A 27,501-nucleotide genomic window follows, 5' to 3' on the forward strand; every position below is an offset into this window, starting at 1 on the left:
CCTAATTAAACTAAAGAGTTTCTGCACAGCAAAAGAAACTATCAACTGAATAAACAGAATCTACAGAATGGGAGAAAATGTTTGCAAACTATGCATCCAACAAAGGTCTAATATCCAGAATCCATAAGGAACTTAAAACTATGAGCAAAAAACAACTCCATTAAAAAGTTAGCAAAGGACATGAACAGATACTTTTCAAAACAAGGCATACATATGACCAACAATCATATGAAAAAATGCTCAACATCATTTATCATTAGAGAAATGCAAATCAAAACCACAATGAGATACCATCTCACACCAGTCAGAATGGGTATTATTAAAAAGTCAAAAAATAACAGATGCTGGCGAGGTTGCCAAGAAAAAGAAATGCTTATACACTATTGGTGGGAATGTCAACTAGTTCAGCCATTGTGGAAAGCAGTGTGGTGATTCCTCAAAGAACTTAAAACAGAATTTCAGTTCTATCCAGCAATTCCATTATTGGGTATATACCCAAAGGAATATAAATCATTTTACCATAAAGACACATACACATGTATGTTCATTACAGCACTATTCACAATAGCAAAAATCTGAAATCAACATAAATGCCCATCAACAGTAGAATGAATAAAGAAAATGTGGTACATATGCACCATGGAATACTACACAGCCATATAAAAGAATGAGATCATGTCTTTTGCAGCAATGTAGACAGAGCTGGATGCCATTATCTTAAGTAAACTAATGAAGGAACCGAAAACCAAATACTACATGCTCTCATTTTTAACTGGGAGCTAAACAACAAAAACACATGGACACAAAAAGGGAAACAACAGACACCAGGACCTACTTTAGGGTAGAGGGTGAAGGGAGGCAGAAGGGAGAAGATTTAAAAACACTATCTATCAGATACTGTGCTTATTACCCAGGCGATGAAATAATCTGTGCACTAAACCCCCGTGACACACAGCTTACCTATATAACAAATTTGCACATGTATCCCTGAACCTAGAATAAAAGTTTTGAAAAAGGAAATACTATAATGAAGCTATCTAAAGAGCCCCCATAATGGATCTGAGAGATTGACACGCTCACTCAGAGTAAGAGATTTCCCCTCTCCATGACCCTGACTAGAACATTCTTGTTCAGCCCCCTTCTGGTAGGACGGACCCTAAAAGTTTGATGTTAATTGAATGCAAATGAGCATCAAGAGATCCTGGAATTCTTCCTATAACTTTGATTAGAGGGGAATTCAGTTAAACTTTGCTCCGTGCCAAGTAACAGAATGGTGAGGAAATTGCATTGTTGTTGATGCCTGTAACAGCATTACATCCCACACCCAACAATAATGGCCTGGGTTAGTGTAGACTTCCTAGTACCTTCATCTAGTATCTGCTCTTTATAATCTAAAACAGTATCTATGGGAACTATTTCAAGGTTTGAATTCATAGTTCATGGAGGGGCCAAGCATTGTTAAAGAAATTATTTTATTTTGAGAGTTACAAAGAGCTGTGCAGATGTGAACACACTGTGGGAAGGCCATTGGCAGAGAAGGTGAGTGCTTTCCCATTAATAGAGAGACTTTAATGACTTGCCTTGATCATAGACCAGAACTCTTGGGTTGATGTCATTATAACTGAGCTTGCTCCAGATTTAATTCCATGGAACATTTGTAGGCCAGCTGAGGTGGAGCCATCATGGAATCTCCATACTCAGCACCTTGATGTGTCTCAAGCTGGCTCACAGTTCCTTGTGGATATGATGATTTCTACAAGAGCTCGTTCTTTTCAACCACTTCAAGAACTCACAGACTTAATGCTTCATATGCATAAGGATGTTGGGTTTTTAATTTTTATTTTTGTCATGCTCAAAAGTCATTTATTATGACCTGAGTGGCAACTCATTTCATGGTTGAGGCCAGAATTTTTTATATTCACTGCTCCTTGATTTCTGAACATCAGCAAAATGCAGAAGTGTCTTTTGAAAAACCTAACACTGTCCACTTCAAGCTTGTTTTCACCTCAGTCTAAGTTAAACCCAAACCAGCAGCAGAACTGCACGTATGCTAACATTCCCATTTGCTTTGTTACTTAAATAATGTGCAAAAAGTTTCAGATTTGTCAGATCAATTGTGTTAGTATGGATAATCTTATTAGTGATGAAATCCAGCATACATATAGCAATGGATGAGTGTGGAATTGGAAGTCCAGCAGCCCTGAGTTTGCTTCCTTCACTATTCCTTAACTCAAGCTCAGTGTGACCTTGAGTTAGCTATTTAGACCAAATATCAGTTTTCTGATCTGTAAAATAAAGATAATGATATCCTTCTGTAGGCTTGACATGAGATGTATATAATGTAACATATATGAAGCACTTAGCACAGTGCCTGACCCACAGTAAACTCAACATCTATTTGATGTTTTTGTCATTTTGGTTAATAAGGTAAAACAACAAAATCATCAACTATGAGTCACTAAATGCCATGATTTTTCACAAGATTTTTATTTGAGGGTATCTAAAGACTTTTAAAAAGTTCATCTCTTGCTTCCTTTGAAGCAGGCAGAAAAAATAGAAAGATTTGCACAATTATCTTAACCCAACCCTGTGTTATAAGTAGAGGTATGATCAAAGTATTAGGTAGAATAAATTTGCCTGTGTAATTTGGATCTGACTATGCTGTGTAAAGTCATGAATGTGAGGCTTGCAGGAACCCACTGGATCCAGAATGGCCCTGGAATTCCGCCATAAAATGAACAAAGATCTCAAGCAAAACCAGTGGGAGTCCAGGCAAAGCAGCACAGCCTGGGGGAGCAGAATTTCCTGGGCAGAGTCCCTCCCTGACCCTGGCGTCCTCCCAGGAGAGCCCCACCTCGATTAATACACATTCAAGGACTCTAAAATACTAAGCAGTTTCACTACCCACTTACTGTGCATGAGCCTTGGGTGGGGAGGCACAGAACTTTCTGGCAGGCATTTAGACCACAACAATAAAACACCTATAAACCCCTATGACGGCATAAAGAATTCATGCTGGACTTCTCCTAAAGAAGGAAGGAGCTAGCCTCCACCTATTTTGATGAATTGTATTGCAGCAGTCTCCTGACACATGAGGCCGGCAGTGGCTCTGAAATATCTTGTAGCATTTCTTGCCATTTGAAAGCGAGAATGAGTTAGATATGGTTCCGGTACTTTGAGTTCTCAGCAACGTTTTGAATGTCTCTGCTGTTGAACAATCTTATAGAGAAAAGAACTGCCCCAATCAATAACTCAAAAAATGTCCCTGGGTAAAAGGACATGTGGAATGACAGGTTATTTCAGAAAGCTCAGGGAGAGGAAGGAATCCAGTTCTTCCTGGGATTAAAGAGTTGCCTGAAGTTACTTCTGGAGCCTTTGTGCACTGAATAAGAGCCCTAATTGTGAAGTTCAAAATCTTGTTCAGGAAAGAAAATGGAAGAAAAATGGGGACGGTTGGCTCTGAAATTTCTTTTAGACAAAATCCCAGCTCTGATGAGAAGCAGCCTGCTTGTAAATCTGCCTGACAAAAGTGTGAAATGGTCCCCAGAGTGCCTATGCACATGCAGCTGCTTGTTAAAACCAGAGCATTTGCCCAACTGCATAATAGTGAGCAACACTTACAACACCAAAGCGCTGAGCTGGGCCTCCCCTGCTAACAGCCCTTGATCAATTGCAGTTTTCCTTGTTTCCCCTCGTCACCTCCTTTTTCTCCTTCCCACCCTATCCCAATCTCTTTCAAAGGGATTAATTCCTGTAACACTTCAGTAGAGAGAAAAGGGCTTTACTTGGCGGCTTTGGGTTTACAAGATCGTTGGTGAACAATCAGTCTGTCTGGCAGGAAGGTACGCCCACAAACATTACAGGGAACCAACTGGCTCTGGGCACTTGTCCAAGCAGCTTCATTTAAAGCATCAAGATCATAGAAGCCTTTGGCTGGAAAGTTAAAGGGAAAAAGCAAAAGGAAAAAAAGGGAAAAAAATACCAAAAACAAAAAGGAAAGAAAAAGGTAAAAAGGATCAGTTTTTATTCGGGAGAACCATGTTCTACTTTCTATGGAAAATATTTTCAGGAAATACCTGTTCACTGAGTATTTTAAACAAATCATATTACTTTTGCCTCCAAAAAGAAAGGGCTGCTCGCTCTTTCAAGGGTTGAGTAAAGTTAGCTGGGAATCAGACAGAGGTTTTCACTCTTTGGATTTTAAAAAGGAAAGACATTGTTTTACATGTTATGATATGCATTCTTCACTAATTATTAACATCTTTGCATATACATCATTATTTTGCAAATATAACTTTTGGCCTTCTTTCAGTTGACTCTAAATATAAGCTTACAAAGGGGAATCAGCATGTATTTGTATTTTCCTTTTCTATAATTCTTCAGTGGAATGTTTTTAGAAGCCAAGACTGACAGTTGAGAGTGAATTTAAGATGAATTGTATCTTAAAAACTTATCATCTCTTCATGGTCATAAACTCAGATATTCTTTAAGTAATCAAAGTGGAGAATGCAAACAGAATAATCTGACAAAAAGATGTGTCCTTAAGAAAATAACAAAGACAGATGAGAAATGTATAATCTTCATTGGCAGAGCATGGGGGAAAAAAAGCATATGGCTTTATTTTAGAGAAACAATGTGGGATTTAGCTTTAATAAACCTTAGTTAAAATAGAATGACTTTAGTATATTAAACTGACTATATCTTAGAACCACTGAAAATAGGCCCCCAAAATGTAACAAGGCACTCAGAAACATATTACTTAGTTTTTATCTTTGGCAAAGCATAGATTACTTCGTTAAAGCTTAGGCAATTCACATACTATTTCTATCTAATGGTTCACACAACCACAGTGAACCTTAAATTTTTTAACATATCTGCTCCTAATTCTTGCTTTTCTGCTCCATGGGAATTTAAATCCCAGCAAAATCTAGTATTTCTTCTTTGGATAAAGCAAACGTCACTGTCTATGTAGGATATGAATGTGTATTTTGAGTGCTTTGAAAAATGAGAAAAGAATGATGCTGACTTTCTCGTTACTCATATGAATTTTAAAATGAATTCAAAAATTCCAGAGTAGTCATTGACTCTCACTTGAAGGTGATTCATCACATTTCTAAGTGTTTTTGCATAGGGCTTTGATTTCAGATCAGGAAGAGGGGTTGGTTGAACCCTATGACTACAATGAGTTCATGAGATAAAAATTGTAATGTGAAATAGTTTTACCTAGAGAGGAAGGGCATCTTCAGAGATAAATAACGTGGGACTGAGAGGAAGACAATGCAGTTATAGGACCTATCTTTTCCATCTGTAGGCAGTAACAGAATGGTGAACCACCAGGGCTTTCAGACTAATCGTTCCTCTTACTTCTAGCCTTCTGGTAGTTATGGTCAAGCAGAGAAAGTGACAAAGATAAGAAGGGAAGGAAACAGATTTTGACACCAAGTGAGAAATGCTGGAAAGAGAGTTTCAATGAAATAAACAACCTGTTTGTGGAAAATTCTCTAATTTCAGTAGCTGGTTGTTTTCATCTTCAGCTCTTTTCCTACCTGTATGTAAAGTCCTCTTTTTGGCAAGGACTGTGAATAGCTAGGATCTAGCAGGATCTAGAATTTATCATACAATCTAGGCTCTACTTTGTGGGTTGTTATAAAACTCTCCTTGTGTCACATCTCTGACACAAGTGCTTTGGACTAATTGACATCAAATGACCCCCCAAGGTACTTTTCAGCATTGCAAATCTATGGTTACATAGGACAACGGATAAATTGAAAGATACTCCTCTTAAAACCAACATTGTCCTATGAGATGGTTTAGGGGATCTACTGAGAAAATGACAATGGTAAAAATATGATAAGTCTGAGCTTGCATGGCAAAAATATTTTCTTAACTATTCTCATACCCTAAATGAATAAGCATAAGGCTTTGTGATGAGGCCAAACATGGCAATGTAGTTTCAGTTTCATTTGGTTTGCACCAGGCTTTACAAATGATTAAATGCAAAAAATTCTGGAAACTTAAAATAGATGTCTGGATTTCTAGTTTGTTTTGTGTTATTGAAAGATATGAGTACACTGGACTAAATTTCTTAATGATAACACCAGCTGGAACTGGGCAGCGGCCTGTCTCCTTTAGAGTGATCTGATGCTCCACACCTCATCGTAGTCCTTACTTCCCCTTTGCTGTACACACAGACCAGTTTACTCAATGTCATAACCTGACTAGTGGACCTGGTGAAAATTCAAGTTTGGTACCCCTGCTCTGTGAACACCAAGACACATTCATATTTGGAAACATGACTTCGGATGTTCCCAAAGGTTTTTTTTAAGTTTCATATTTTTTTAAGTTTTATTTATTTTTATTTTTAAAATATTTTATTATTTATTTTACACTCAAAGGGTTTGATGATATATGAAGGAAACTTTTGGGAAATAGAGCAAATTCCTATAGGTCTCTCTCATGCACAGTGTTGCCAGGACATAGTGTCTTTATGTCTCAGCATTGGAAGATAATACTTTGGATAGGCATTCCAGAACTGTTTTTCTTATTTGTCTTTAACCAAAGCAGGAAATGTTGCTGATTTTGGTCGTTTGAACAAGTAAAAAAAAGAAAATACTTCTGCTCTTATTAGTTTACAGAGAAAAGTCTCCCCTTATACACTCAAATCTTTTTTTCTAGGAACTTACCAGTAATGGTCCTGACTTCTGGTTTTTTAGGTACTGGTCTCCTTAACTCTTTAGGCAACAAGTTGTTTTCATTATGCCATTTTTTCAGACATTGTGGCTCATGAATGCTAATAGATTTTGTTCCATATTCACGACCACAAATGTAGCAAACAACTGTTGGTGGACGCCGTATCATTGCTGGCTGTAAGTAACATAAAATAAATTATGAGTGAACTCCCATTTACAATTGCTACAAAGAGAATAAAATACCTAGGAATACAACTTACAAGGGATGTGAAGGGCTTCTTCAAGGAGAACTACAAACCACTGCTCAGGGAAATAAGAGATGACACAAACAAATGGAAAAACATTCCATGCTCATGGATAGGAAGAATCAGTATCGTCAAAACGGCCATACTGCCCAAAGTAATTTATAGATTCAATGCTATCCCCATCAAGCTACCATTGACTTTCCTCACAGAATTAGAAAAAACTACTTTATATTTTATACTGAACCAAAAAAGAGCTCATATAACTAAGACAATCCTAAGCAAAAAGAAGAACAAAACTGGAAGCAGCATGCCACCTGTCTTCAAGATTACAGTAACCAAAACAGCATGGTACTGGTACCAAAACAGCTGTATAGACCAATGGAACAGAACAGAGGCCTCAGAAATAATGCCATACATCTACAACCATCTGATCTTTGACAAACCTGACAAAAACAAGAAATGTGGAAAGGATTCCCTATTCAAGAAATGGTATTGGGAAAACTGGCTATCCATATGCAGAAAACTGAAACTGGACCCCTTCCTTACACCTTATACAAAAATTAATTCAAGATGGATTAAAGACTTAAACGTCAGACCTAAAACCATAAAAACTCTAGAAGAAAACCTAGGCAACACCATTCAGGACATAGGCATGAGCAAAGACTTCAGGACTAAAACACCAAAAGCAATGGCAACAAAAGCCAAAATTGACAAATGGGATATAATTAAACTAAAGAGCTTCTGTCCAGCAAAAGAAACTATCATCAGAGTGAACAGGCAACCTACAGAATGGGAGGAAATTTTTGTAATCTGTCTATCTGACAACGGGCTAATATCCAGAATCTACAAGGAACCTAAACAAATTTACAAGAAAAAAACAAGCAAATTTACAAGAAAAAAACAAACAACCCCATCAAAAAGTGGGCAAGGGATATGAATAGACATTTCTCAAAAGAAGACATTTACGCAGCCCAAAAACGTGAAAAAAGTTCATCATCACTGGTCATTAGATAAATGCAAATCTAAACCACAATGAGATACTATCTCGTGGCAGTTAGAATGGTGATCATTAAAAAGTCAGGAAACAACAGATGCTGGAGAGGATGTGGAGAGTGTAAATTAGTTCAACCATTGTGGAAGACAGTGTGGCGATTCTTCAAGGATCTAGAACCAGAAATACCATTTACTCAGCAACCCCATTACTGGGTATATACCCAAAGGATTATAAATCATTCTATGATAAAGACACATGCACATGTATGCTTATTGCAGCAATATGCACAATAGCAAAGACTTGGAACCAACCCAGATGCCCATCAATGATAGACTAGATTAAGAAAATGTGGCACATATACACCATGGAATACTATACAACCTTAAAAAGGATAAGTTCATGTCCTTTGCAAGGGCATGGATAAAGCTGGAAACCATCATTGTCAGCAAACTAACACAGGAACAGAAAACCAAACACCCCCTGTTATCACTCATAAGTGGGAGTTGAACAATGAGAACACATGGATATAGGGAGGGGAGCATCACATGCTGGGACCTATTGGGGATGGGGGGCTAGAAATACCTAATGTAGTTAACGGGTTGATAGGTGCAGCAAACCACCATGGTACGTGTATACCTATGTAACAAACCTGCACATTCTGCACATGTATCCCAGAACTTGAAGTATAATTAAAAAAAAAAAAAAAAAAGAAAAAATAATCTGTTAGATAAAGTTTAGATTTGGAAATCATAGTTTAAAATTATATCACATTTAAGTTAACTGGAAAATCAATGTGATTAAAAAAAATCCCCACTAGTCAGGTGATGTTATCTTTTTGGCAATTAAAAGATTAAACTATATTATTTGAGTACTTGGGATTGGGGTGAGGACATGGGCTTCGGAGGAAATAAAAAAGAGCTAACCAGAATTCTTCATATTGATACTATATAAATTATATTTTCTCATTTAATAAATATTGATCGATTGCCTTCTGACTATTATATCCAAGTTACTATGCTGGGAGAATACAAAGATAAATCAGGCATAACTACTCTTCTCAATAACACCAGGCTCTAGTACACCCGTATATCTGAGAGGAAAAGTAATAAATGTCAGTGGAAAGTTTATAACAGACATTGTTAACACTATTATGCCTGCCCACATTGGGATCATGTCAACAACTTTCTACTGCAAGCACTTGTGATTCTTTGCTTTTTTGATCGGGAGGAGGCTCTGCCCACAGCAGAGCAGCTCATCAATTGCAAATGAGACTCAGCGAATACATATCCAGCTTCCTCACCAAGGTTGATTCCGTATAGTCTTCCAGAAGTCCCCAGAGTGACTGGACCACAGTCACTTGTTAACACACTAGCTGGGCTTTGTTCTCTTCACTGTCTCCCTTCCTATTCCTTTACTGGGGTATCCTGAGATCACCTCCCAAATAAACTACTTGAACTCAAATTCTTAGTTTTCTTGTTCTTAGGAAGAACCAAATCTACGGGAGAGTTAAGGATAAGATGCAATAGGGAAATTCAGTTTCTGTCTAGGATATAGAAAAGCACAAGAATCATTGCTTCCACCTAAACAATGAGAACAAATTGAATAGCTTACAGAATCATAATTTTTGAGTCCATTGGAGACTCAAAGTTGCAAGATAAATAGATGAACTAAAAGGCCTACCTAAGTTTGAAGATAGATCAATAGTACCAAGAAAAAGCCTCCAAGCTCCAAACTTTACATGAGACATAATTGTCTGCCACAAGAAAAGGGCAGAGTAGCTGAGTGTAAGCACCTCTAAGGGGCAGGCATGCAGGGACCATCTGTGTATACTCTCCTACCCACCAAGTCTTACACCCAGTGATAGGAAGTAACAATCTGACATTGCAGAGAGGACTGGGCATTGACAGAAGCCTCTACCATTTTAGGAACACAGGGCCTGTCTAAATCTGAGGATAGAGCTATAGAAAAGCATTGCACAGAGTACAAATAAAATTTATAAATCCAAAAAGGTAATTTAGGGAAGGAGAAAAACATTGATTTTGTTCTGGATCTGTTGAGTTTGACTTAATTGTAGAATTTAAATAAACAAATCCAGCCAAAACAGGAAATACAGGCCTGCAAATTCAGTATTCATTTATTTCAGAGCTATTCACACAGAAAAAAAAAATGTTTAAAACCATGTAAATTCTATAAATAGGAGTATGTAAAGAATATATGGAGAAAAATTATTGGGAGAATATTTATAGTAGGGATATTGGACAAGGGAAATTATAGCCAGAAAACACAGAGAAAGGTTCAAATTTGCAGTTAAAGAAACAGGACATGCAGACAAAAGATTCCATTCAGAATTCTGGAAACATTTCTGTTTTTCAGAAATATGGTATCATCAACCCTGTCAGATGCTGCAAAGAGTAATGAGGGGCTGAGAAAAGGCTATTAGATGGAGTTATCAGTGGATTCCATAGCAGGGACTTTGAGAGATTAGTTCCAAAGGAGTGGTAATGGTAAAGGCTAAATTGTTAGGAGTTAAAAATTATGTCAAGGAGGAGAACAACACACTTTCAAAAAACTTGCAGAAAAGAAACTTGAGAGATAAGCAAAGTAGAAGAAAGGTTTGTTTTGTTGTTGTTTATAGGATAGGGATGCCTTAGGTAGAGAGGAAAAGATTATAGGTCCCCAATGAAATGGGATAATTAAAAATCACAGAGGAGGCAGTAGAAGATGAGATTAAGGGCATAATTGGAGGTGTTAGCCTCTGAGAAAAGGGAAAAAAGGAAAGCTAGAGAAAGGGAAAAGGTGTTTGCAGAGAAGTGAGGAATTGGTGGAGCTCACATACGTGGACTTAGTCTTCTAAGTATGAGGCAAAGTGATCTTCAGAGAATGAAGAGATTTGAATTCCGGGAAATAGAATAGTGAAAGATGCTGGGATTATGCACTCTAGGGAATGTAGTAATGATTCAATTAGGGAAGAATATTCACTGAATAATGGAAAAGACCTAGTTACCTGAAGCTGCAAGAAATTTTGTTGGAATTAAATGACTTTTTTTCAATATGCTCTTTAGTAGCACCAGGTGGCATGAAAACAGAAACAAATTAGGCTGATTGTGTGGTCTCCTCTGGGGAAATAAAACTAGGTAGATATATATGTCTTATAATCAGCCTACTTTAACTATAACTATTGGGACTTTCACCTTGCACAGAGCAATATCAAAACCAGAAGGAAACACATTTATGATTTCTGCTTACCAGACATAAAAAGAGATGTTAGGTGAATAAATCCACAGTTACATAGACCAAGCAAAAAGGGAAAATAAAATGACTCCCTGGATGATTGAAGTTTTTATAAAAAGAGTATTATTTGAAGTGGAATATTTTATTCTATTATTCTATATTAACTTATGCCAATAAACTGTCTACATTTATCAAAATAACTAAACAGTTGTTTATCCTTCTTTTCTTAGCCATATGGTGGGTTCTAACAATTGAAAAGTGACATTAAAAATATTTGAGAAATTCAAGAAAGACCTAACAGAAAGTACAAAGCATAAGCAAAAATTTTCAAGACATTTAAATGTTTCTTACTATTTTTTTTACATGTTTATTTACTGGAAAGGTTAATTAAATGCAGATTTTTAGTTTAAAATGAGAAGTTATTCTTTTTACTTTGAAAATAGTGAATTTAATAAAATTCCACATGGAAAGTATGAGCCAAATCCAGTATTTAACCAAGCATATAAGCAAAATAAATGGCATGGGTCATAAATGAAGACATTTGTGTCACCCTGTCAGAAGATTTCCTTTGGAAGGAAAGTTAGAAGAAAACAGGCAGACACAGAGGTCAGAAGACATCTACCAAACAACTGAAAGGGATGTGGGAGAAAATTAATACCATAAAAAGACGAAGATGGTCTATATTATATTTTCTAAAGCTTGTCCCATGCTCTGTATTTGTGGTTGAACTTCCGTTGAACCTGCAATATACTCCATATTCTTATGTTTTGAACATTTTACTCCTAAGCCATGCTCTAGTGAAGCGCAAACAACCCAGCCACAGCAGAAGAGAAAAATACATCCACATGGGTCTGAACAGAGATAAGAAGACCTATTTTATTTTTCACTGATTTTACAATTGTCAGTCTGAAACTTCCAGGGAAAGCTGAGCAATCTCCAACTTGTGGTTATTGCCACTGCCCCAGCTGCCAAGGTTTTCCTGTTTGGCCTCTTTTTCCAGTCCAGGGTTTTCCTATTTGGCCTTTTTCAGATAGAAGTGGATAGGTGGGGGATGGAAAGAAGGAACGGAAAGAAGGGACTGTAGCTCTGGCAGAATCAGCAGAAGGCTCCCTCTTAGCAAATGTGCAGGCTGTAGCTTTCAGTGGCATGGCATAACAGAGTAAGGAGGGCAGTGGAAGGGTGGCTGAGGAGGTTATGTGAGGGCAGGGGGCCCTGTCTATGGAGGCCCTTGCCAGGACCAGCCAACTTCAGGGAAGTGTTATCAAAGGAAGGCAAAGAGGAAGTCGATAAGTCTAAGGTTGCTGAAGAGCAAAGAATTAGGTCAAGAGTTTTCCTGTAACATTTCAGATAATATTTTGCTGGTGTGGCATTACTTTTCGAACATCAAGGTAAAAGACATTTTTTACAAAAAGTTAATCACTAAATCTATGTAAGTGTGCATAAAAGTCTGTCAGGGCTCATCACAATTTTGTTTTGGTCCTCTCAGTTTCCTGGGAAAGTTGATTTAAGCTAGATATAGGCAGGCACTTGAACACTTTAGGGAAAGCTTTTAACTTGAATCCACTAACTTTTCATATGCTTTCAATTATTTTGCTGGCCACTATTGGAATTATCATATTATTTTCCACACAGCATCTTTTTCTTTCTGTTAATGTCTTTTCTCTGTCAGGAACACTTCATGTTCAGTGTTTTAGGCCAGGTTTGTGTAACACACAGGGAAGTGGATATTTAACTACTTTTATCCTAATTGTTGTATATATCACCTGGCATCCATCCATTCATTGTTACTGTTTGAAATAGTCATAGTATCACTATTGAAGCAGGGGAGAAAGATTAAGGACCAAGAAAAGAGGCTGATTTGTTGGAGAACCTTAAGAGAGGTTTGGATAAAAGAGGAATGGACATAATTGTTTCAGAAAACCAAGACTAGAATACCTATATTTCAGATAGATTCAAATTTCTCTAGATGACCTCTCTGATAGTACAGGCTAGAAGGAAACCACTGTGAAATACACAATTCAATAACTAACAGAGTTTGCAGAAAGAACTATGACAACTGGTCAGAAGGAAAAAAATACTCCTAGCACTAAATTTATTGCATGAATTTATGAATTTTAATAAAAGATGTAACGAAAACTAAAATGGAAGTCATTACTAGCAGTTTTACAAAATATCAGAAACACTCCACATTTGTTTATTTCTTTTCTTTTCTTTTCTTTTTTCTGAGACGGAGTCTCACTCTGTCGCCGAGGCTGGAGTGCAGTGGCGCGATCTCTGCTCACTGCAAGCTCTGCCTCCCGGGTTCACGCCATTCTCCTGCCTTGGCCTCCTGAGTAGCTGGGTCTGCAGGCGCCCGCTACCACGCCTGGCTTTTTTTGTATTTTTAGTAGAGATGGGGTTTCACTGTGATAGCCAGGATGGCCTGACCTCGTGATCTGTCTGCCTCGGCCTCCCGAAGTGCTGGAATTACAGGCGTGAGCCACCACTCCCAGCCCACGTTTGTTCACTTCTTATACTAATTATACAGAAGATATGAAGTGATAACTTATAGTGTGAAAGCATAGTTCTGTGATGTTATTTACAGGGGAGTTCAGAGAATGTGATCCAAGCATCACCTTATGAAATAGAAATTGATAAGAAATGTTTATGGAGCAATAGTCTTTGAAAATCTGATTAGTGTCACAGTGATCTCCCCAGAAAAATGCATATGTATACAGAATTGTGGATATGGTTTCAATTGATTGGTAGATTCCTTAAAACTCATCTATTAGCCCCAGGAAGTGAGCTACTGGACCTTTAGCCAGAGCCAAACTTTTTCTTCCAATAGATAATTCGTTGCTAAAGGGGCCATTTGGCACTGTTTAAATAGCTCAGAAAGTTCTGAGTTGAAGCATTCAAGAACTTATAAAATACACCATATCTGGCTTTAGGGTGATTCTAAGCACTGTTTTGCCTAGAATAGTCTTATTATTTACCTGTTGTCTTGGCTGATATTAATAGCTCTTCTTTTACTCTCTAAAATGTCCCTATATAATAAATACATGATATAGCCACTCTACCTCTGATTCTCTTTGAAAAACATTAGTTAATATAAGAAATCAAGGAAGAAACAACAAAAAAAGCTAAAAAATATAGAGATTGTGACTAAAAGAGTGGCAATTAATCCACTTAAATCATGGGAGGCAAAATAACTATAGAAGTTGTAGAGGCTGTGCCCAGTGGCTCTTACCTGTAATCCCAGCACTTTGGGAGGTCAAGGAGGGTAGATTGCTTGAGCCCAAGAGTTTGAGACCAGCCTGAGCCTGAGCAATACAGTGAGACCCCATCTCTACAAAAAATGTAAAAAATAGCTGGGCATGGTAACACGTGCCTATAGTTCCCAGCTACTAGTAGCCTGAAGTGGGAGGACCACCTGAGCCCGGGAAGTTGCGGCTGCAGCGAGCTGTGATTGTGCCACTGCACTCCAGTGTAAGCATCAGTGTGAGACTCTGTCTCAAAAAAAAAAAAAAAATTATAGAGAAGAGAATATAAAATTATCAAAATTAGTAGGGGAAGGAGCAGTACAAAGAAGTTAATGACATTAAATACCTCAGTTTTCATGTGAAACAGTCAATTGAAGCAGTGTAAAATTAAAATTTGAAGTTAATGTTTTGCAAATCCTTCAATAATTACTTTTTTTTCAACTTTAGTAGGTCCTTTTAAAAACTAAACTTTTAGTGAAGACATATTATCCTGAAGTTCAGCAAAATTATTAGTTTCACTTTGGTGTCTTTTTGTCAAATGCAAGTAAATTAAATTTCTCTCTACTAATAATCTCACTTATATGAAAACATATACATGTCTACTTATGTATGTCTGTGTACACAGATGCCTGAAATGATATCCACTAAGGTCAAATTAGGGGAGTCTGGGGTAATTTTTATACTTTCCTAATGGCTTGAATTTTAAAATGAATTTGTATCATTTTTATAATAAAAAGTAATAAAAAAAGAGTATCAGCTCTGGAGTCAAAAGTTAATCTGGATTGGGTAATAAAGTCAGCCTTAAAGGTAAAATAATGCAGACTGAATGACTTTCTGAAAATTCCTGAAATAACTCATAAAAGATATTCCAAGATTATGTATATAGTATAGTTTAGTATTATCACAAACTAGCAGTTGGAATTAGAGTTAGTATTAGGAATGAAAGCAGTTTTGCATAGCATAAAATTTCAAGGCTGTGGCATAATAAGAAATGCATATTTGGTCTCTGCACCTACTTCCTGACACAGAGCTCTCAAAATCCTTGTAACTTCTTGAGTGATAGGGTTGATAGGAGCTTTAAAAATTGTATTTGGTCCTTTTCCCGTTTCTGAAACAAGAGCTTCTAAGACTTTTGGAATCCCCGGGAGTGATGAGTGTCTTTTTGTATGCTAATGAATGACTGGTGGCTGGGACCCGTAGACAGCTTAAAGATTAAGGCTGGTTGCCAGAATGACTAAGGCCTGATGAGAGGGCTGGAAATTTCTGCCCTACTTGCTGACCTCTGAGGAAGGAAGAGGGGCTGGGGATTGAGATAATCACTAATGTTCAACGATTCAATCAATTATTTTTATGTAATGGAAGCTCCATAGAAACTCCAAATGAAGAGTTTCAGAGAGCTTCAAGCTTGGTAAATCCATTGAGGTGCTGGGAGGGTGGTGGCCCCAAAGGTTACAGAAGCTCCACACTACCCCCAACCCCATACCTTGTCCTATGTACCTATTCATCTGACTGTTCATCTGTAATCATTTATAGTAAACTGGTAACATAAATAACACGATACAATGTTTCCCTGAGTTTTGTGAGCTGTTAGAGCAAATTATTAAGCATGAAGGGAGGATCATGGGAAATTCAGTTTTTAACCAAGTTGACAGAAGTGTGAGTAACCTGACTTCCCAGTAGTTGTGATTGGCTTCTGAAGCTGGGGGGCAATCTTGTGAGACTGAGCCCTCAACTTGTGAGGTCTGCGCTAACTCTGGGACAACACTCAGTTGTCTGGAGAACTGGAGAACTGGTTGTTGCTGTGGGGGAAAAAATCCACACATTTGGTGTCAGAAATGTTGTCAATAGAAAACATTTTCCTTTTAAATACAAAATAAAAATACTTATAGTACTTTAAGTTGCATTATTCCAATACTATTTTATTTTGCTAATTGTTTATAGTTAAGTACGTATCAGTTAAATACTTGTATGACAAAACATAATTGAAATCCTAGAATTCCGCTCCATTACTTTAAAAAGCAGTAACAAATGTCTGGAAAAATAATCTGAGAACAAGATTTAGCTTGAGTCCATTTCCACCATAAGATAATCCTAAATGCAACTCTTACAGATATTTTAATTTTGTCTAGGCTGTTTCCCGCGCCTGAACGCATTAGTCAAAAAATGAACTCACAAGCAACTAAGTGGGGCTGTGTGGTACTAGTCATCTTATTTTGAAAAGTGGCGGTCAAAAGGATAATTTGGTGGATGGATGAACCAGGCCATCCTTTGGATCCTGTATTGCCCATTCTAGATGGATTGACATATCGCCATATAATTTTCATCTTCTCAACTATCTCCGCCCCCACCCCACTTGACTGTTTTGTGCAAACTTGGCCTATCTAACATGATCTCAGTAATGTTATGGTTCTCTGTGGCTACAGAATGAAGTCTAACACTTCATGCAGACTTCAGCCATGGCCAATCTTAGCCCCACGAAACACATCTTTGAGCCACACCAAACTGGACACTATTCCCCAAGCTAGAGGCCACAGTCCTCAACTTTGCTGTCTCCATGCCTTCATTCATCTACTTCCTCCAGCACCAAACTGGAGGTTGTGGGGAATCCCAATCCTTAACTCTCTTTAGTTATGGAGGCAAACATATAAACTATTAATTTACAAGCCAAAAGGTGTAAGTATCATGATATGGGGACATAGTGCCACAGGAGTCTGAAGCAGGAAGAAAAGGAAGTATTTTGATCAGAAGCCAATGAAGTGTATAATATCTGAAGTGGGTTTATTGAATGGTAGAACTGTACTGGAGAGAGGAGAACTCCTTTAGGCAAGCTGCTAAACAACATGACCTTTTCAACAACTGTTTAATAGTACTGTAGTATGTGAACATGAAAGCCCTAATGCCCATAATGGAAACAAGAAGTCTGCTTAGAGGAAGTATACAAGTGAAGATCAATCTGTTCCACATAGGATGGAAACACGAGTGGTTAGACCTTGAGAAAATAGTTGAAGGTCGTGACCTTTTCTAAGTGTCTCCCCGGGCCCTCTGTCTTTCCACCTTAGTCCAGATCCCAGACTTCATCCTCCTGTCAGAATAGTTGGGTAGAGATTTGACAAATAACACTGAAAGGAAGGGCTTTCTATAATAAGAGAGCTATATCAGTCAAGTTAAGGTGTTATGTTGTTTTGGATAGAGAGAGGGCAATTTTGGGGATTGTGTTGAGCCCTGAATGTAAGGATGAGGACTTCATATCTTTGAGACATAATCAGATTAAGAAATGGGCCAGATGGGACAATTTATAATTTTTTACACCAAACCATCTTGGTTTTCCCATATTGGAGAAATGCAAATTGGTTCTGCCTGCACTAAAGTTCTGAAGTCACAATAAAAAAACATGAATTTGGCCAGGTGTGGTGGCTCGCGCCTGTCATCCCAGCACTTTGGGAGGCCGAGGCGGGCAGATCGCCTGAGGTCAGGAGTTCAAGACCTGCCTGGCCAACGTGATGAAACTTCATCTCTACAAAAATACAAAAATTAGCTGGGCATGATGGTGGGTGCCTGTAATCCCAGCTATTAGGGAGGCTGAGGCTCCAGCCTGGGAAACAGAGTGAGACTCTGTCTCAAAAAAACAAAAAACATAAAATAAAACAAAACACGAATGCAACTGGAAACATCCATAAATAGAGCAAGAAAGTTGAATACAGTCATTCAATGCTCTATTACTGAGCAATAAAAAAGAACGACTGCTACTTGCACCAGTGGATGAAACTCAGAATCATTATGCTGAAAGAAACCAAACACAAGAATACACATGGCATGATTATATTTATATAAAATCCAGACTAATCTGTAGATTAGTGGTTGCCTGGAGGCTAGAAGTGGAAGGTGATAAAGAAATATAAGACATTTTGGAAGGTAATGAAAATGTTCTATGTCTTGGTTATGGTGGTGGTATAATAGGTTTCTAAAACCATCAAAATTCATTGAATTGCTCATGTTTAATGGATGCAGTTTATTGTTTGCAAATTATTTCTCAATAAGGTTGACTTAAAAACACTCGTGCAGATACAGTTTAGTGGAGTATTTTTGCATTGCCATGCTCATGAAATGCAGTCAGTTCAAAGTCAGCATTACACATTGTAAAAGAAATTCCAGAATCAAGTAATGTATTTTAGTTTTTTTTTTGCCAGGACCTAGGGAATATTTCAAATGATCTCTATTATAAACTCTTTAATTTGTCTCCCAAGAAGTTTTCCTAGTTCAAAAAATAAAGCATATAACCACAAAAGAAAACAAATAAAAAGATCAAATTAGAAAATGTTTTATCAAGACTTTTCTTCAGGACATTACATTTTTTGTAGGACAAAGTCCATTAAGAAGCAACCCCATTTACATAAGATTTCTTCAAGAAAAACTCAACCCTAGAGTTTCAGGACCTGAGCCCTGTAGCCAGAGATGAATAACATAAAAGCAGGACTGTCCCTTTGCACCCACGTGCATGGCATCTTGTCTGTTTGATAACCGACCAGTTTCTTGGCTAGCCATATGTAGAAAGCTGAAACTGGATCCCTTCCTTACACCTTATACAAAAATTAATTCAAGATGGATTAAAGACTTAAATGTCAGACCTAAAACCATAAAAGCCCTGGAAGAAAACCTAGGCAATACCATTCAGGACATAGGTATGGCCAAGGACTTCATGTCTAAAACACCAAAAGCAATGGCAACAAAAGCCAAAATTGAGAAATGGGATCTAATTAAACTGACAGTGTGGCGATTCCTAAAGGATCTAGAGCTAGAAATACCATTTGACCCAGCCATCTGATTACTGGGTATATACCCAAAGGGTTATAAAGCATGCTGCTATAAAGACACATGCACCCATATGTTTATTGCGGCACTATTCACAATAGCAAAGACTTGGAACCAACCCAAATGTCCATCAGTGACAGACTGGATTAAGAAAATGTGGCACATATATACCATGGAATACTATGCAGCCATAAAAAAGGACGAGTTCATGTCCTTTGTAGGGACATGGATGAAGCTGGAAACCATCATTCTAAGCAAACTATTGCAAGGACAGAAAACCAAACACTGCACGTTCTCACTCATAGGTGGGAATTGAACAATCAGATCACTTGGACACAGGAAGGGGAACATCACACACCAGGGTCTGTTGTGGGGTGGGAGGAGTGGGGAGGGACAGCATTAGGAGAAATACCTAATGTAAATGACGAGTTAATGGGTGCAGCACACCAACATGGCACATGTATACATATGTAACAAACCTGAATGTTGTGCACATGTACCCTGGAACTTAAAGTTTAATAATAATAAAATAGAGACATACTGACCAGTTTCTTATCTTCCAACATATGAGGAACTTCAAGGTTTATTAGTATATAAGTGTGTGTGTGTGTGTGTGTGTATGCACAAAACACACATAAATTCAGTTAGTCCTCATCTACAGTTGATTTTAGGGATACTGAAAGGCTCCCCTTGTGTCACACTATTTATTCCTTTATATTTTCCTTGTGCTTGCCCTTGTCTACTCTCCAGCCTACAATTGTTTTCTTTAGGGTCATTCAGCTCGGAAAGAGAGAGCTGAGAACTTTAGCTCTAGAGGGGCACAGAAACAATTACCCATCTGCTACCAGGGAATAGAGGAAGCCTCCTGCATTCACATATTAGAAGGCAGTAATTTGCTGGATTTATTTGTAACCATTACAAAAACACTCTGCTTTTTTGATGAGGTCATTTTAGTGGGCCTTTGCCAAAGAGCCACATCAAAATGTAAACTATGTTACTACTAAATATGTCTGCAAATGAAATGCCTGTGTCCTTCTCCCAAGTAACGTGCTTTGTATATTACTTGGAAATATTTTTTCAAATGCAGAAAGTTTAATGGTCTTTTTCTTTTTTGTAGGTTGCATCATCCCTACATCAAACCTACATTTTGTAGATTGCATCATCCCTACATCAAAACAGCCATGTTCCCTGTGTTCATTTGAGATTATTCATTAACCTAAGAGTCAAAGAGAACTCAGGGAACCCAGAGGTAAGAGAATATCCTGCAAGGGAAATAGCCCCTGTAAGCCTGAACCGCGACTTGGAGCAAATCAGAAAAAAGGCACTCCTACCTTCAGACACTTTCCAACCATACGGTTGTAATCACTAATCTGTAATAAGACAAGTCACAACATGTAGAATTAAAAAATGGTGACCACGGGGGAGATAGACAGGAAAATCCTTACCCTGTCTCACAACTGGGCCTAGAACTGGCCGTATATGTCAATGTGTACTTTGTCTCTCAGATGGAGTGTGACTGGTAACCGGTACAGTATGCTAGTCCACAGATATCTGGGATGATTCAGATGCTTTTCAATTTCAAAAGCCAACGAAACAATAGGATTCTAGATTTTGATACTGCATTTCCATTGTGAGCAGAAATAAACCAGAGACATCTGCTGGAAACACAGCTGAGACCCACACTAAATGGAAATGCATGTGGAGGAAAGGGCTGTCCCTCGCTAGGTGATTTAGTTGAAGCCCAGATATTGTTGCTCAGAAGTATTTTCTGATTACTGACAATGTGCCAGGGACTGTGCTGGGTACAGAACTGAGAACTAGCCCTAACAGTGGAAATGACTATCTTGAACTCACTACTTTATTTACTTTCTTTTCTTTTTGCCCCTTTTGTCTCAATCCAATCCCTTTATTTAGAAAATATTTTTTAGCTTTGTCCAAAGCTCTATCTCTGAGACAGTATCAGGTTGACAGATCCCTATTTGGCATGTGCTGAGCCCATTCATTTGAAATTACTCAGGATACAGGGGCAGGGTGAGAAGGGGACCTGTTGAGTGGAGGAAGCATCCTGACTTCTCTGCCCACTAGCATGTTTGAAGTCAGACTGATTAATTTTGAAAACTACTCTCCAGATGTGCAGCCTCTCTAGCATCCTTGACTTTTGGTCCTTAAAAATTATCAGAAGGTTTGGCTCCAAGATGTCTGATCCAGAAGAATAGCTTCATTGTTCCAGAGACTCCCACAGGTGATCCAAATGGTAGATGGCTGCTGGGGTGAGTTACCCTATGCTCAGGTATGAAGTGTGTATGCCCCTGGTCCCTGCACACAGCTGTCGCACAAACATGTTGCTCCTTCAGCATCCGCAGCTGTCTTCTCCTGGCCCAGGCCTGGGTCTTTACAGCATCTCACCTGGACTACCCAATGGTACTGCCTCCTCTCGACTTTATGCTCTGGATTTCAGGTTGCAAGCGGATGGACCAACAGTCATTTTAATCAACAGCATGTTTTAATTGGCCAGGACAATGTTCTTAAAAGTTTTAAATGTGAATATCTTTAGGTGAGGCTGACTCTCTAGTATACCACAAGCTCTGTCACTCCCTGTTGCCCTCTATGCAGCCTGTTCTGCCCCTGAAAGCATTTGAGCTTGTGACTCTGAGCTGCCTATTTTTCCAATTCCTCCCTTCAGTCATATTGCCAATAAAAAGCATTTTCCTTATATCTCATTTCTAAGAAATGAATGTGCCAATGACTAAAAAGGGTTTGTCACCTATCAAGGGAATTTTTGTATTTTAGCTGAGATCTCCTATAGAGTCAGCGTTTTCACTCAAAAGCTGAATCATTGACTGAGGAATTAAAACAAAACTTGCCAGGTAGTAGGATAGTAGGAAAGGTACTTCAGAGAAAAAAAAAAAAACATAGTGACACAGAGATTGTCACATTGAAGATTCCTTGTTCTTTTTGAATCTAAGCACGACGACGATTACAACAGAACTTGACAGGAGGCTTGAAGCCTATCCTTAGGCAAAAGAAACTGTACTTTAAGGCATGAGACTGATTTCCAAGGCGCTGTGCACACAGTAAGCATGGGTAATCCTTGAGTCATTTACTCTCTGGGGGATTTTTGCTTTCCCTGTTCCCAGCTGGATCCCAGGCTGTCAAAAACAGGGCACATTTTGCCAAGGTCTGAGGGAATTATGTGATTGTGCAGCTATTTGAATGTGTGTCATTCCATCAACGAGTGTTTCTCTTTCTCCATGATAATATTAAACTAAAAATTTGGACCTTAGCTTCTGTTTTAGATTTTCTACACTCCGGATTCCTTCCATTAAGCCAAATAATTGAGATTTCTGTGGTAAGTGCACAGGGCATATCATAGAATGCAGGAAGTTTGGATGGAGGAAGTAAGAGTGAGCGTTCTCTTCCGTCCATACTTGATGAAAAAGGCTAAAACCTCTTTTATAAATCCTTATGTATATTGCAATATTAAACATGTCTGACCAAGTGGCATAATGGCAGCTAATTACCAGCATTTACTAAGTAACAGGACCTGTACTAAACACTTTACATGCTTTATTTCATTTATTCTCATAATAACCCTCTGGGCAGAGCTGAGTGCCCCTACTTTATAAACCAGGAAACTGAGGCACACAGTGATTACTAAGTGGAAAAGTTGGTTTCTATTGCAGAGAGTTGGGTCTTCTGTAAAGCGGGCAGGGAGAAGCCCACAGATAAAGTTTTGTCAAGCACCATCCCAGGTCCTTTGCAGGCATCCTCTCATCTCAACCTCTCATGATGGAAACTGAGACTTGGGGAGGTTAAGTAACTTGTTCAAAGATATTTGATTTAATTGTGCATCTATGATCTGAATCCAGGTCTGTCTGATTCCAGTTGCTTCTAAAAACATGGGAGATACAGTCATCAGTGGTTAGTGGGGTATCATGCTCTGCCTTACATGTCCAGAGCCAGCCATTGGACAGGACTGGGGAAAAACTAGCAAAACTCCCGCCTTTGCTCTCCCAACTATCTCGAAAGTTTATTCCTTTGGGTCAAACATTACTTTCTCCCAGATAGGTTTTCAGAATGCAAACAGTCCTATGAAAGATGGTTTTCTGTTAAGTTTATAAAATTATCTTGACCCCCTTCCAACAATACCAAGGAGTGGGGGTGGCAGAGGTAGGGAGAGTGCAGAAGGTGCTAAAATGCAAAGGAGATTAGAATATGAGGCGAGGCAACCAGAGTCTCATTTCTCCAAATCAGAATCTTGCCTTCAGCCATTTAAAACATAATTTCAACCAACCTGACTGAGTCTGAATGTATACAATTAAGTTTCTACTCTCTTAGTCATGTCCTACATACAAAGTATAAATAGTATTTTAATATATAGGAGTAACTGCATAGTTCAATCCCAAACCTTAACAATTGGAGAGTTTGATTGTTTAGAAACCACTGGTATTTCACATTTACTTCTGGTGTTTTAAACAATTCTCCCCAAATGTCACATCTGGAAGGATCATTGTTTGAAATTAAATTGTTTTTGGAAATCACTGGATGCCGCGTAAAAGAATTTCCCAATCCGGCCTGTCTATTGGCCAACTAAAAGAGGCTGTTACTTGTGATTTGGAGTTTTGTTTTTCTCCTTTTAACATAAGAAAGATTTGACATTCATTTGGAAATGTTGTTTTTATTAAATTATCTTTATGTATTTATTTTTTTAAAAAGAACTATTGATATTTCAAATGCATGCTTGACATTTTAGTTATTTAATTGTTAATCTTGAGCTACAAAGCTGAAAAATATAGGTCGAAGAATGAATTCCAAATTACACTCTAATTTGGTCTAGGTTTCTGAAAGAAACACAATTTCCTAGCTGAAGGTTTTTTTTTTTTTTTTTTTAAACTTTCACATTTGAGATAAGTAAACTAGTTCAACCATTATGGAAAACAGTATGGCGATTCCTCAAGGATCTAGAACTAGATGTACCATATGACCCAGCCATCCCATTACTGGGTATATACCCAAAGGATTATAAATTATGCTGCTATAAGGACACATGCACACGTATGTTTATTGCAGCACTATTCACAATAGCAAAGACTTGGAATCAACCCAAATGTCCATCAGTGACAGATTGGATTAAGAAAATGTGGCACATATACACCATGGAATACTATGCAGCCATAAAAAAGGATGAGTTTGTGTCCTTTGTAGGGACATGGATGCAGCTGGAAACCATCATTCTTAGCAAACTATCACAAGAACAGAAAACCAAACACCGCATGTTCTCACTCGTAGGTGGGAACTGAACAATGAGATCACTTGGACTCGGGAAGGGGAACATCACACACCGGGGCCTATCATGGGGAGGGGGGAGGGGGGAGGGATTGCATTGGGAGTTATACCTGATGTAAATGACGAGTTGATGGGTGCAGCACACCAACATGGCACAAGTATACATATGTAGCAAACCTGCACGTTGTGCACATGTACCCTACAACTTGAAGTTTAATAATAAAAAATAAATTAAAACAAAACAAAACAAAACAAAACAAAAAAAAAAAAAAAAAAAAGAACCGTTTCTGTTTTTGTTTTTCTGATCTAAGAAGAACATAGTTGGAAAGTGAAGTGTTTGAGGTATTGATTAAACGTCTTGCCAAATTCTTGTCTGAAATGACTCTCCTTGAAGAAAATGGTTGGAGAATATTCTTAGTGTTTTGGTTCTTGTGCTCTTCAGTTTGGATACAGGCCTGACTCTTAGGCCAGTTGGCTTCCAGGTCACAGAGTAAAATGGAGAAACAAGGGAAAATGGAGGAAAGACAAGAAAAACCCATGGGCTATGGCAGACACTCAATTTGTCCAGTGCATATAATTAAAAAGATGAAAAAAAAATGCTCTCTGAGCTGAACTTGGACGTTGGGTTTTTTCTAGTGCCTGATTTGTCTACAGCTTACGTGTTAGAGGGCATACCGCTCAGGGGTGGAGGCCAAGAAAAGGAGTTTTCCTATAAAAAGAAGACCATCACCTTGGATAGGCCAGAAAGAATTCTAACTTTAAGATATTTTTAAAAAATTTTCCTATCAGAGTTGACCCCGATCTCTCCTTATCCTTTGCTTCTACTCTCTGCCTCCAATTACTTGAAGTTTTAACTTGGGACCAGTGATACCTTTATGTTCCCACCTTCTCTGATTAAAAGTAACCAGGGATATGACAGCAGCATGGGAGACTTTAAAGATGGGATCATGGCATCAGAGCAGGTGCTTGGGCTGAGAATACTGGAAACTTACTGAGTTCCTGGATTTACTAGCCCTTTCTTCAATTTGTAGGTCATTTCTTTCTATGTATAAGACAACCTCATAAAGTAAATGCTACAAAGAGACAAGAGATGTAAGGAAGATGAGCACTGCACAACATAATGGGAGAGAAGAAGATGGAGTCTTAAGTTCTCTCAATTCCCCACCTATCCTTAAGGCTGAACTTATGCCTCACATTGAGCACTGAGATTCTGTTTATGGGACAATCACCTCTGTTTCAATAAGGACTCTTTACAGATTGCGTTGCACTACCTTTGTTGGAGTTTTAAGAATTTTGGGAGAGACTGTAGTTGTTGACCTTGGAATTTGGATTTTTAAGTACTGGAGCTATATCCATTCGCTCACTATATAACGATTCAGTATCCATGATCACTAGGAAATGTGGATGTACATGTGTTTGGGCTGGAAGCAAGTGATGGGGAAAAAAGGCTTTGAAGACATACGAAATTAAGCTAGATTAACTTTTTGAGAGTATAACTATGTTATGGTTTTTGTTCATTTTAGGCCTAAGTAATATTTGAATTTATAATATGTGATCCTCTCCTCTCACAGAAGTTACAGTCAGTGTTTTTCTTTCTAGAGAAGCAGAAAGCCACATAAAGAAGTGCCAGTGCAAAGAAAGAGCACATATTTTTGCTTTGAGCTTTGGGCTCTGGGAGATGTAGTTGTATCTATCACAGTCTCTCTACCCAGCAATATGTGATATATAATTATAAGTTAAGGATGAGTTTTTAAATGATTAGATTAGACTGTGATTTGTACAGGTGAGTATTATCCTTTAAATTTTTACATTAGAAAGCTATACATCAATTTCACTGATGAGGCTGTTGCTCTAAAATGTGTAACTCTCCCCACCTTCAACACACACATGTTCCACACATGTAATACATACACACAAATTCCCTTGGGTTGGCTTCTGAAGCCAACAACGTAGAAGAGAACTGGCCCTGTTACCTTAGTGTTGTGGTTTGTTGACCTGAGAGCCATGGGATCATGGAATGCTGCCCTGATATGCAGGCATGGTTGGCACCAAGGAAAGATGAAGAAGCGGCACAGCAAGTTGGGTATTAGTAGTCCAGCTGTCAGCATCATCAAGGGGTAGTTTGTGAGGTCGAGGCTGGTTTTCATGACATCAGCACAGCTGAGGAGGTGAACTAGGACCACTGAAGATTATTAAAATGGTTGGATCTACAAGTAGGATCCCACTGAATATTTCATCTACCACCTCGAAAGAAGCGGAAATCATAGAGGGAAAGCATTCTAAAAGACTTAGTCTTGATTTCAGGAGCTCAGTTTAACAGAAGCCATGGAGAGACGAAGGACTAAGAAGGTTCTTAACATTAACTTTTTTCTCTCTCTTTATATCTCTCTTTCTCATCTGATAGGCTTGGTAAGATTGCCTGATACTTCATCAAGAAAACATGAAATACAAGCTAACAGATAGTAGTTACTTTATCTCCCCGCTAATAACCTACAGTCTTGCCTTCATCTGTATTAATCATTCTCCTGAAACAAAGAAGTGCCCTCTCCTATCGAAGTCCTTCCTTCCACACACATTGGTGATCCCACCTCCTGGTGCCTATTTTTCCTCCAGGTTTTGCACCATCTCTGATCACCTCTCTTGCTTCTTCAACCTCCTTTTCTCCACTGGATCATTATCCTAAGTATTAAAACATAATCTAGAAGCTCCCATCTTTCAAAAATACCTCTCATCCCAGTATCTCTATTCCTAGCCTACCTACTATTTCTATTCTAGTCTTCAAAGCCATACTTCTCAGAACACAACCTATCTTTATTCTCCATACACTCTGCAGATCTCACCAGTCCACTATGTTCTTTCCAAGGTTAGCAGCTGCATCCACACTGCCAAATCAAATATTTTTTGGTCCTCATTCTACTCAGCCTCTTGGCATAAAACACTGTTTTCAACACCCTTATTTACAACATTTGTCGGATCTCAGTTTTCATGGCACCCTACTCTAGACC

At 38.3% G+C, this 27,501-nt stretch overlaps 1 protein-coding gene across 1 annotated transcript; it reads right to left on the bottom strand.

Annotated features, from left to right (window-relative positions):
- Window positions 1-3,765: 3,765 nt before the first annotated feature.
- On the bottom strand, window positions 3,766-26,556 carry ZNF475 (zinc finger protein 475). The gene is made up of 3 exons (XM_008014235.3): window positions 26,470-26,556; window positions 6,684-6,864; window positions 3,766-3,933 (listed from the first exon to the last, which is right to left on the bottom strand). The coding sequence occupies exons 1-3, from the start codon at window positions 26,500-26,502 to the stop codon at window positions 3,782-3,784; spliced, it is 366 nt and encodes a 121-aa protein (XP_008012426.3). The 5' UTR covers window positions 26,503-26,556; the 3' UTR covers window positions 3,766-3,781.
- Window positions 26,557-27,501: the final 945 nt, after the last annotated feature.

The sequence above is a fragment of the Chlorocebus sabaeus genome, chromosome 23 (genome assembly GCF_047675955.1).
Source record: "Chlorocebus sabaeus isolate Y175 chromosome 23, mChlSab1.0.hap1, whole genome shotgun sequence".
NCBI classification, from domain to species: domain Eukaryota; kingdom Metazoa; phylum Chordata; class Mammalia; order Primates; family Cercopithecidae; genus Chlorocebus; species Chlorocebus sabaeus.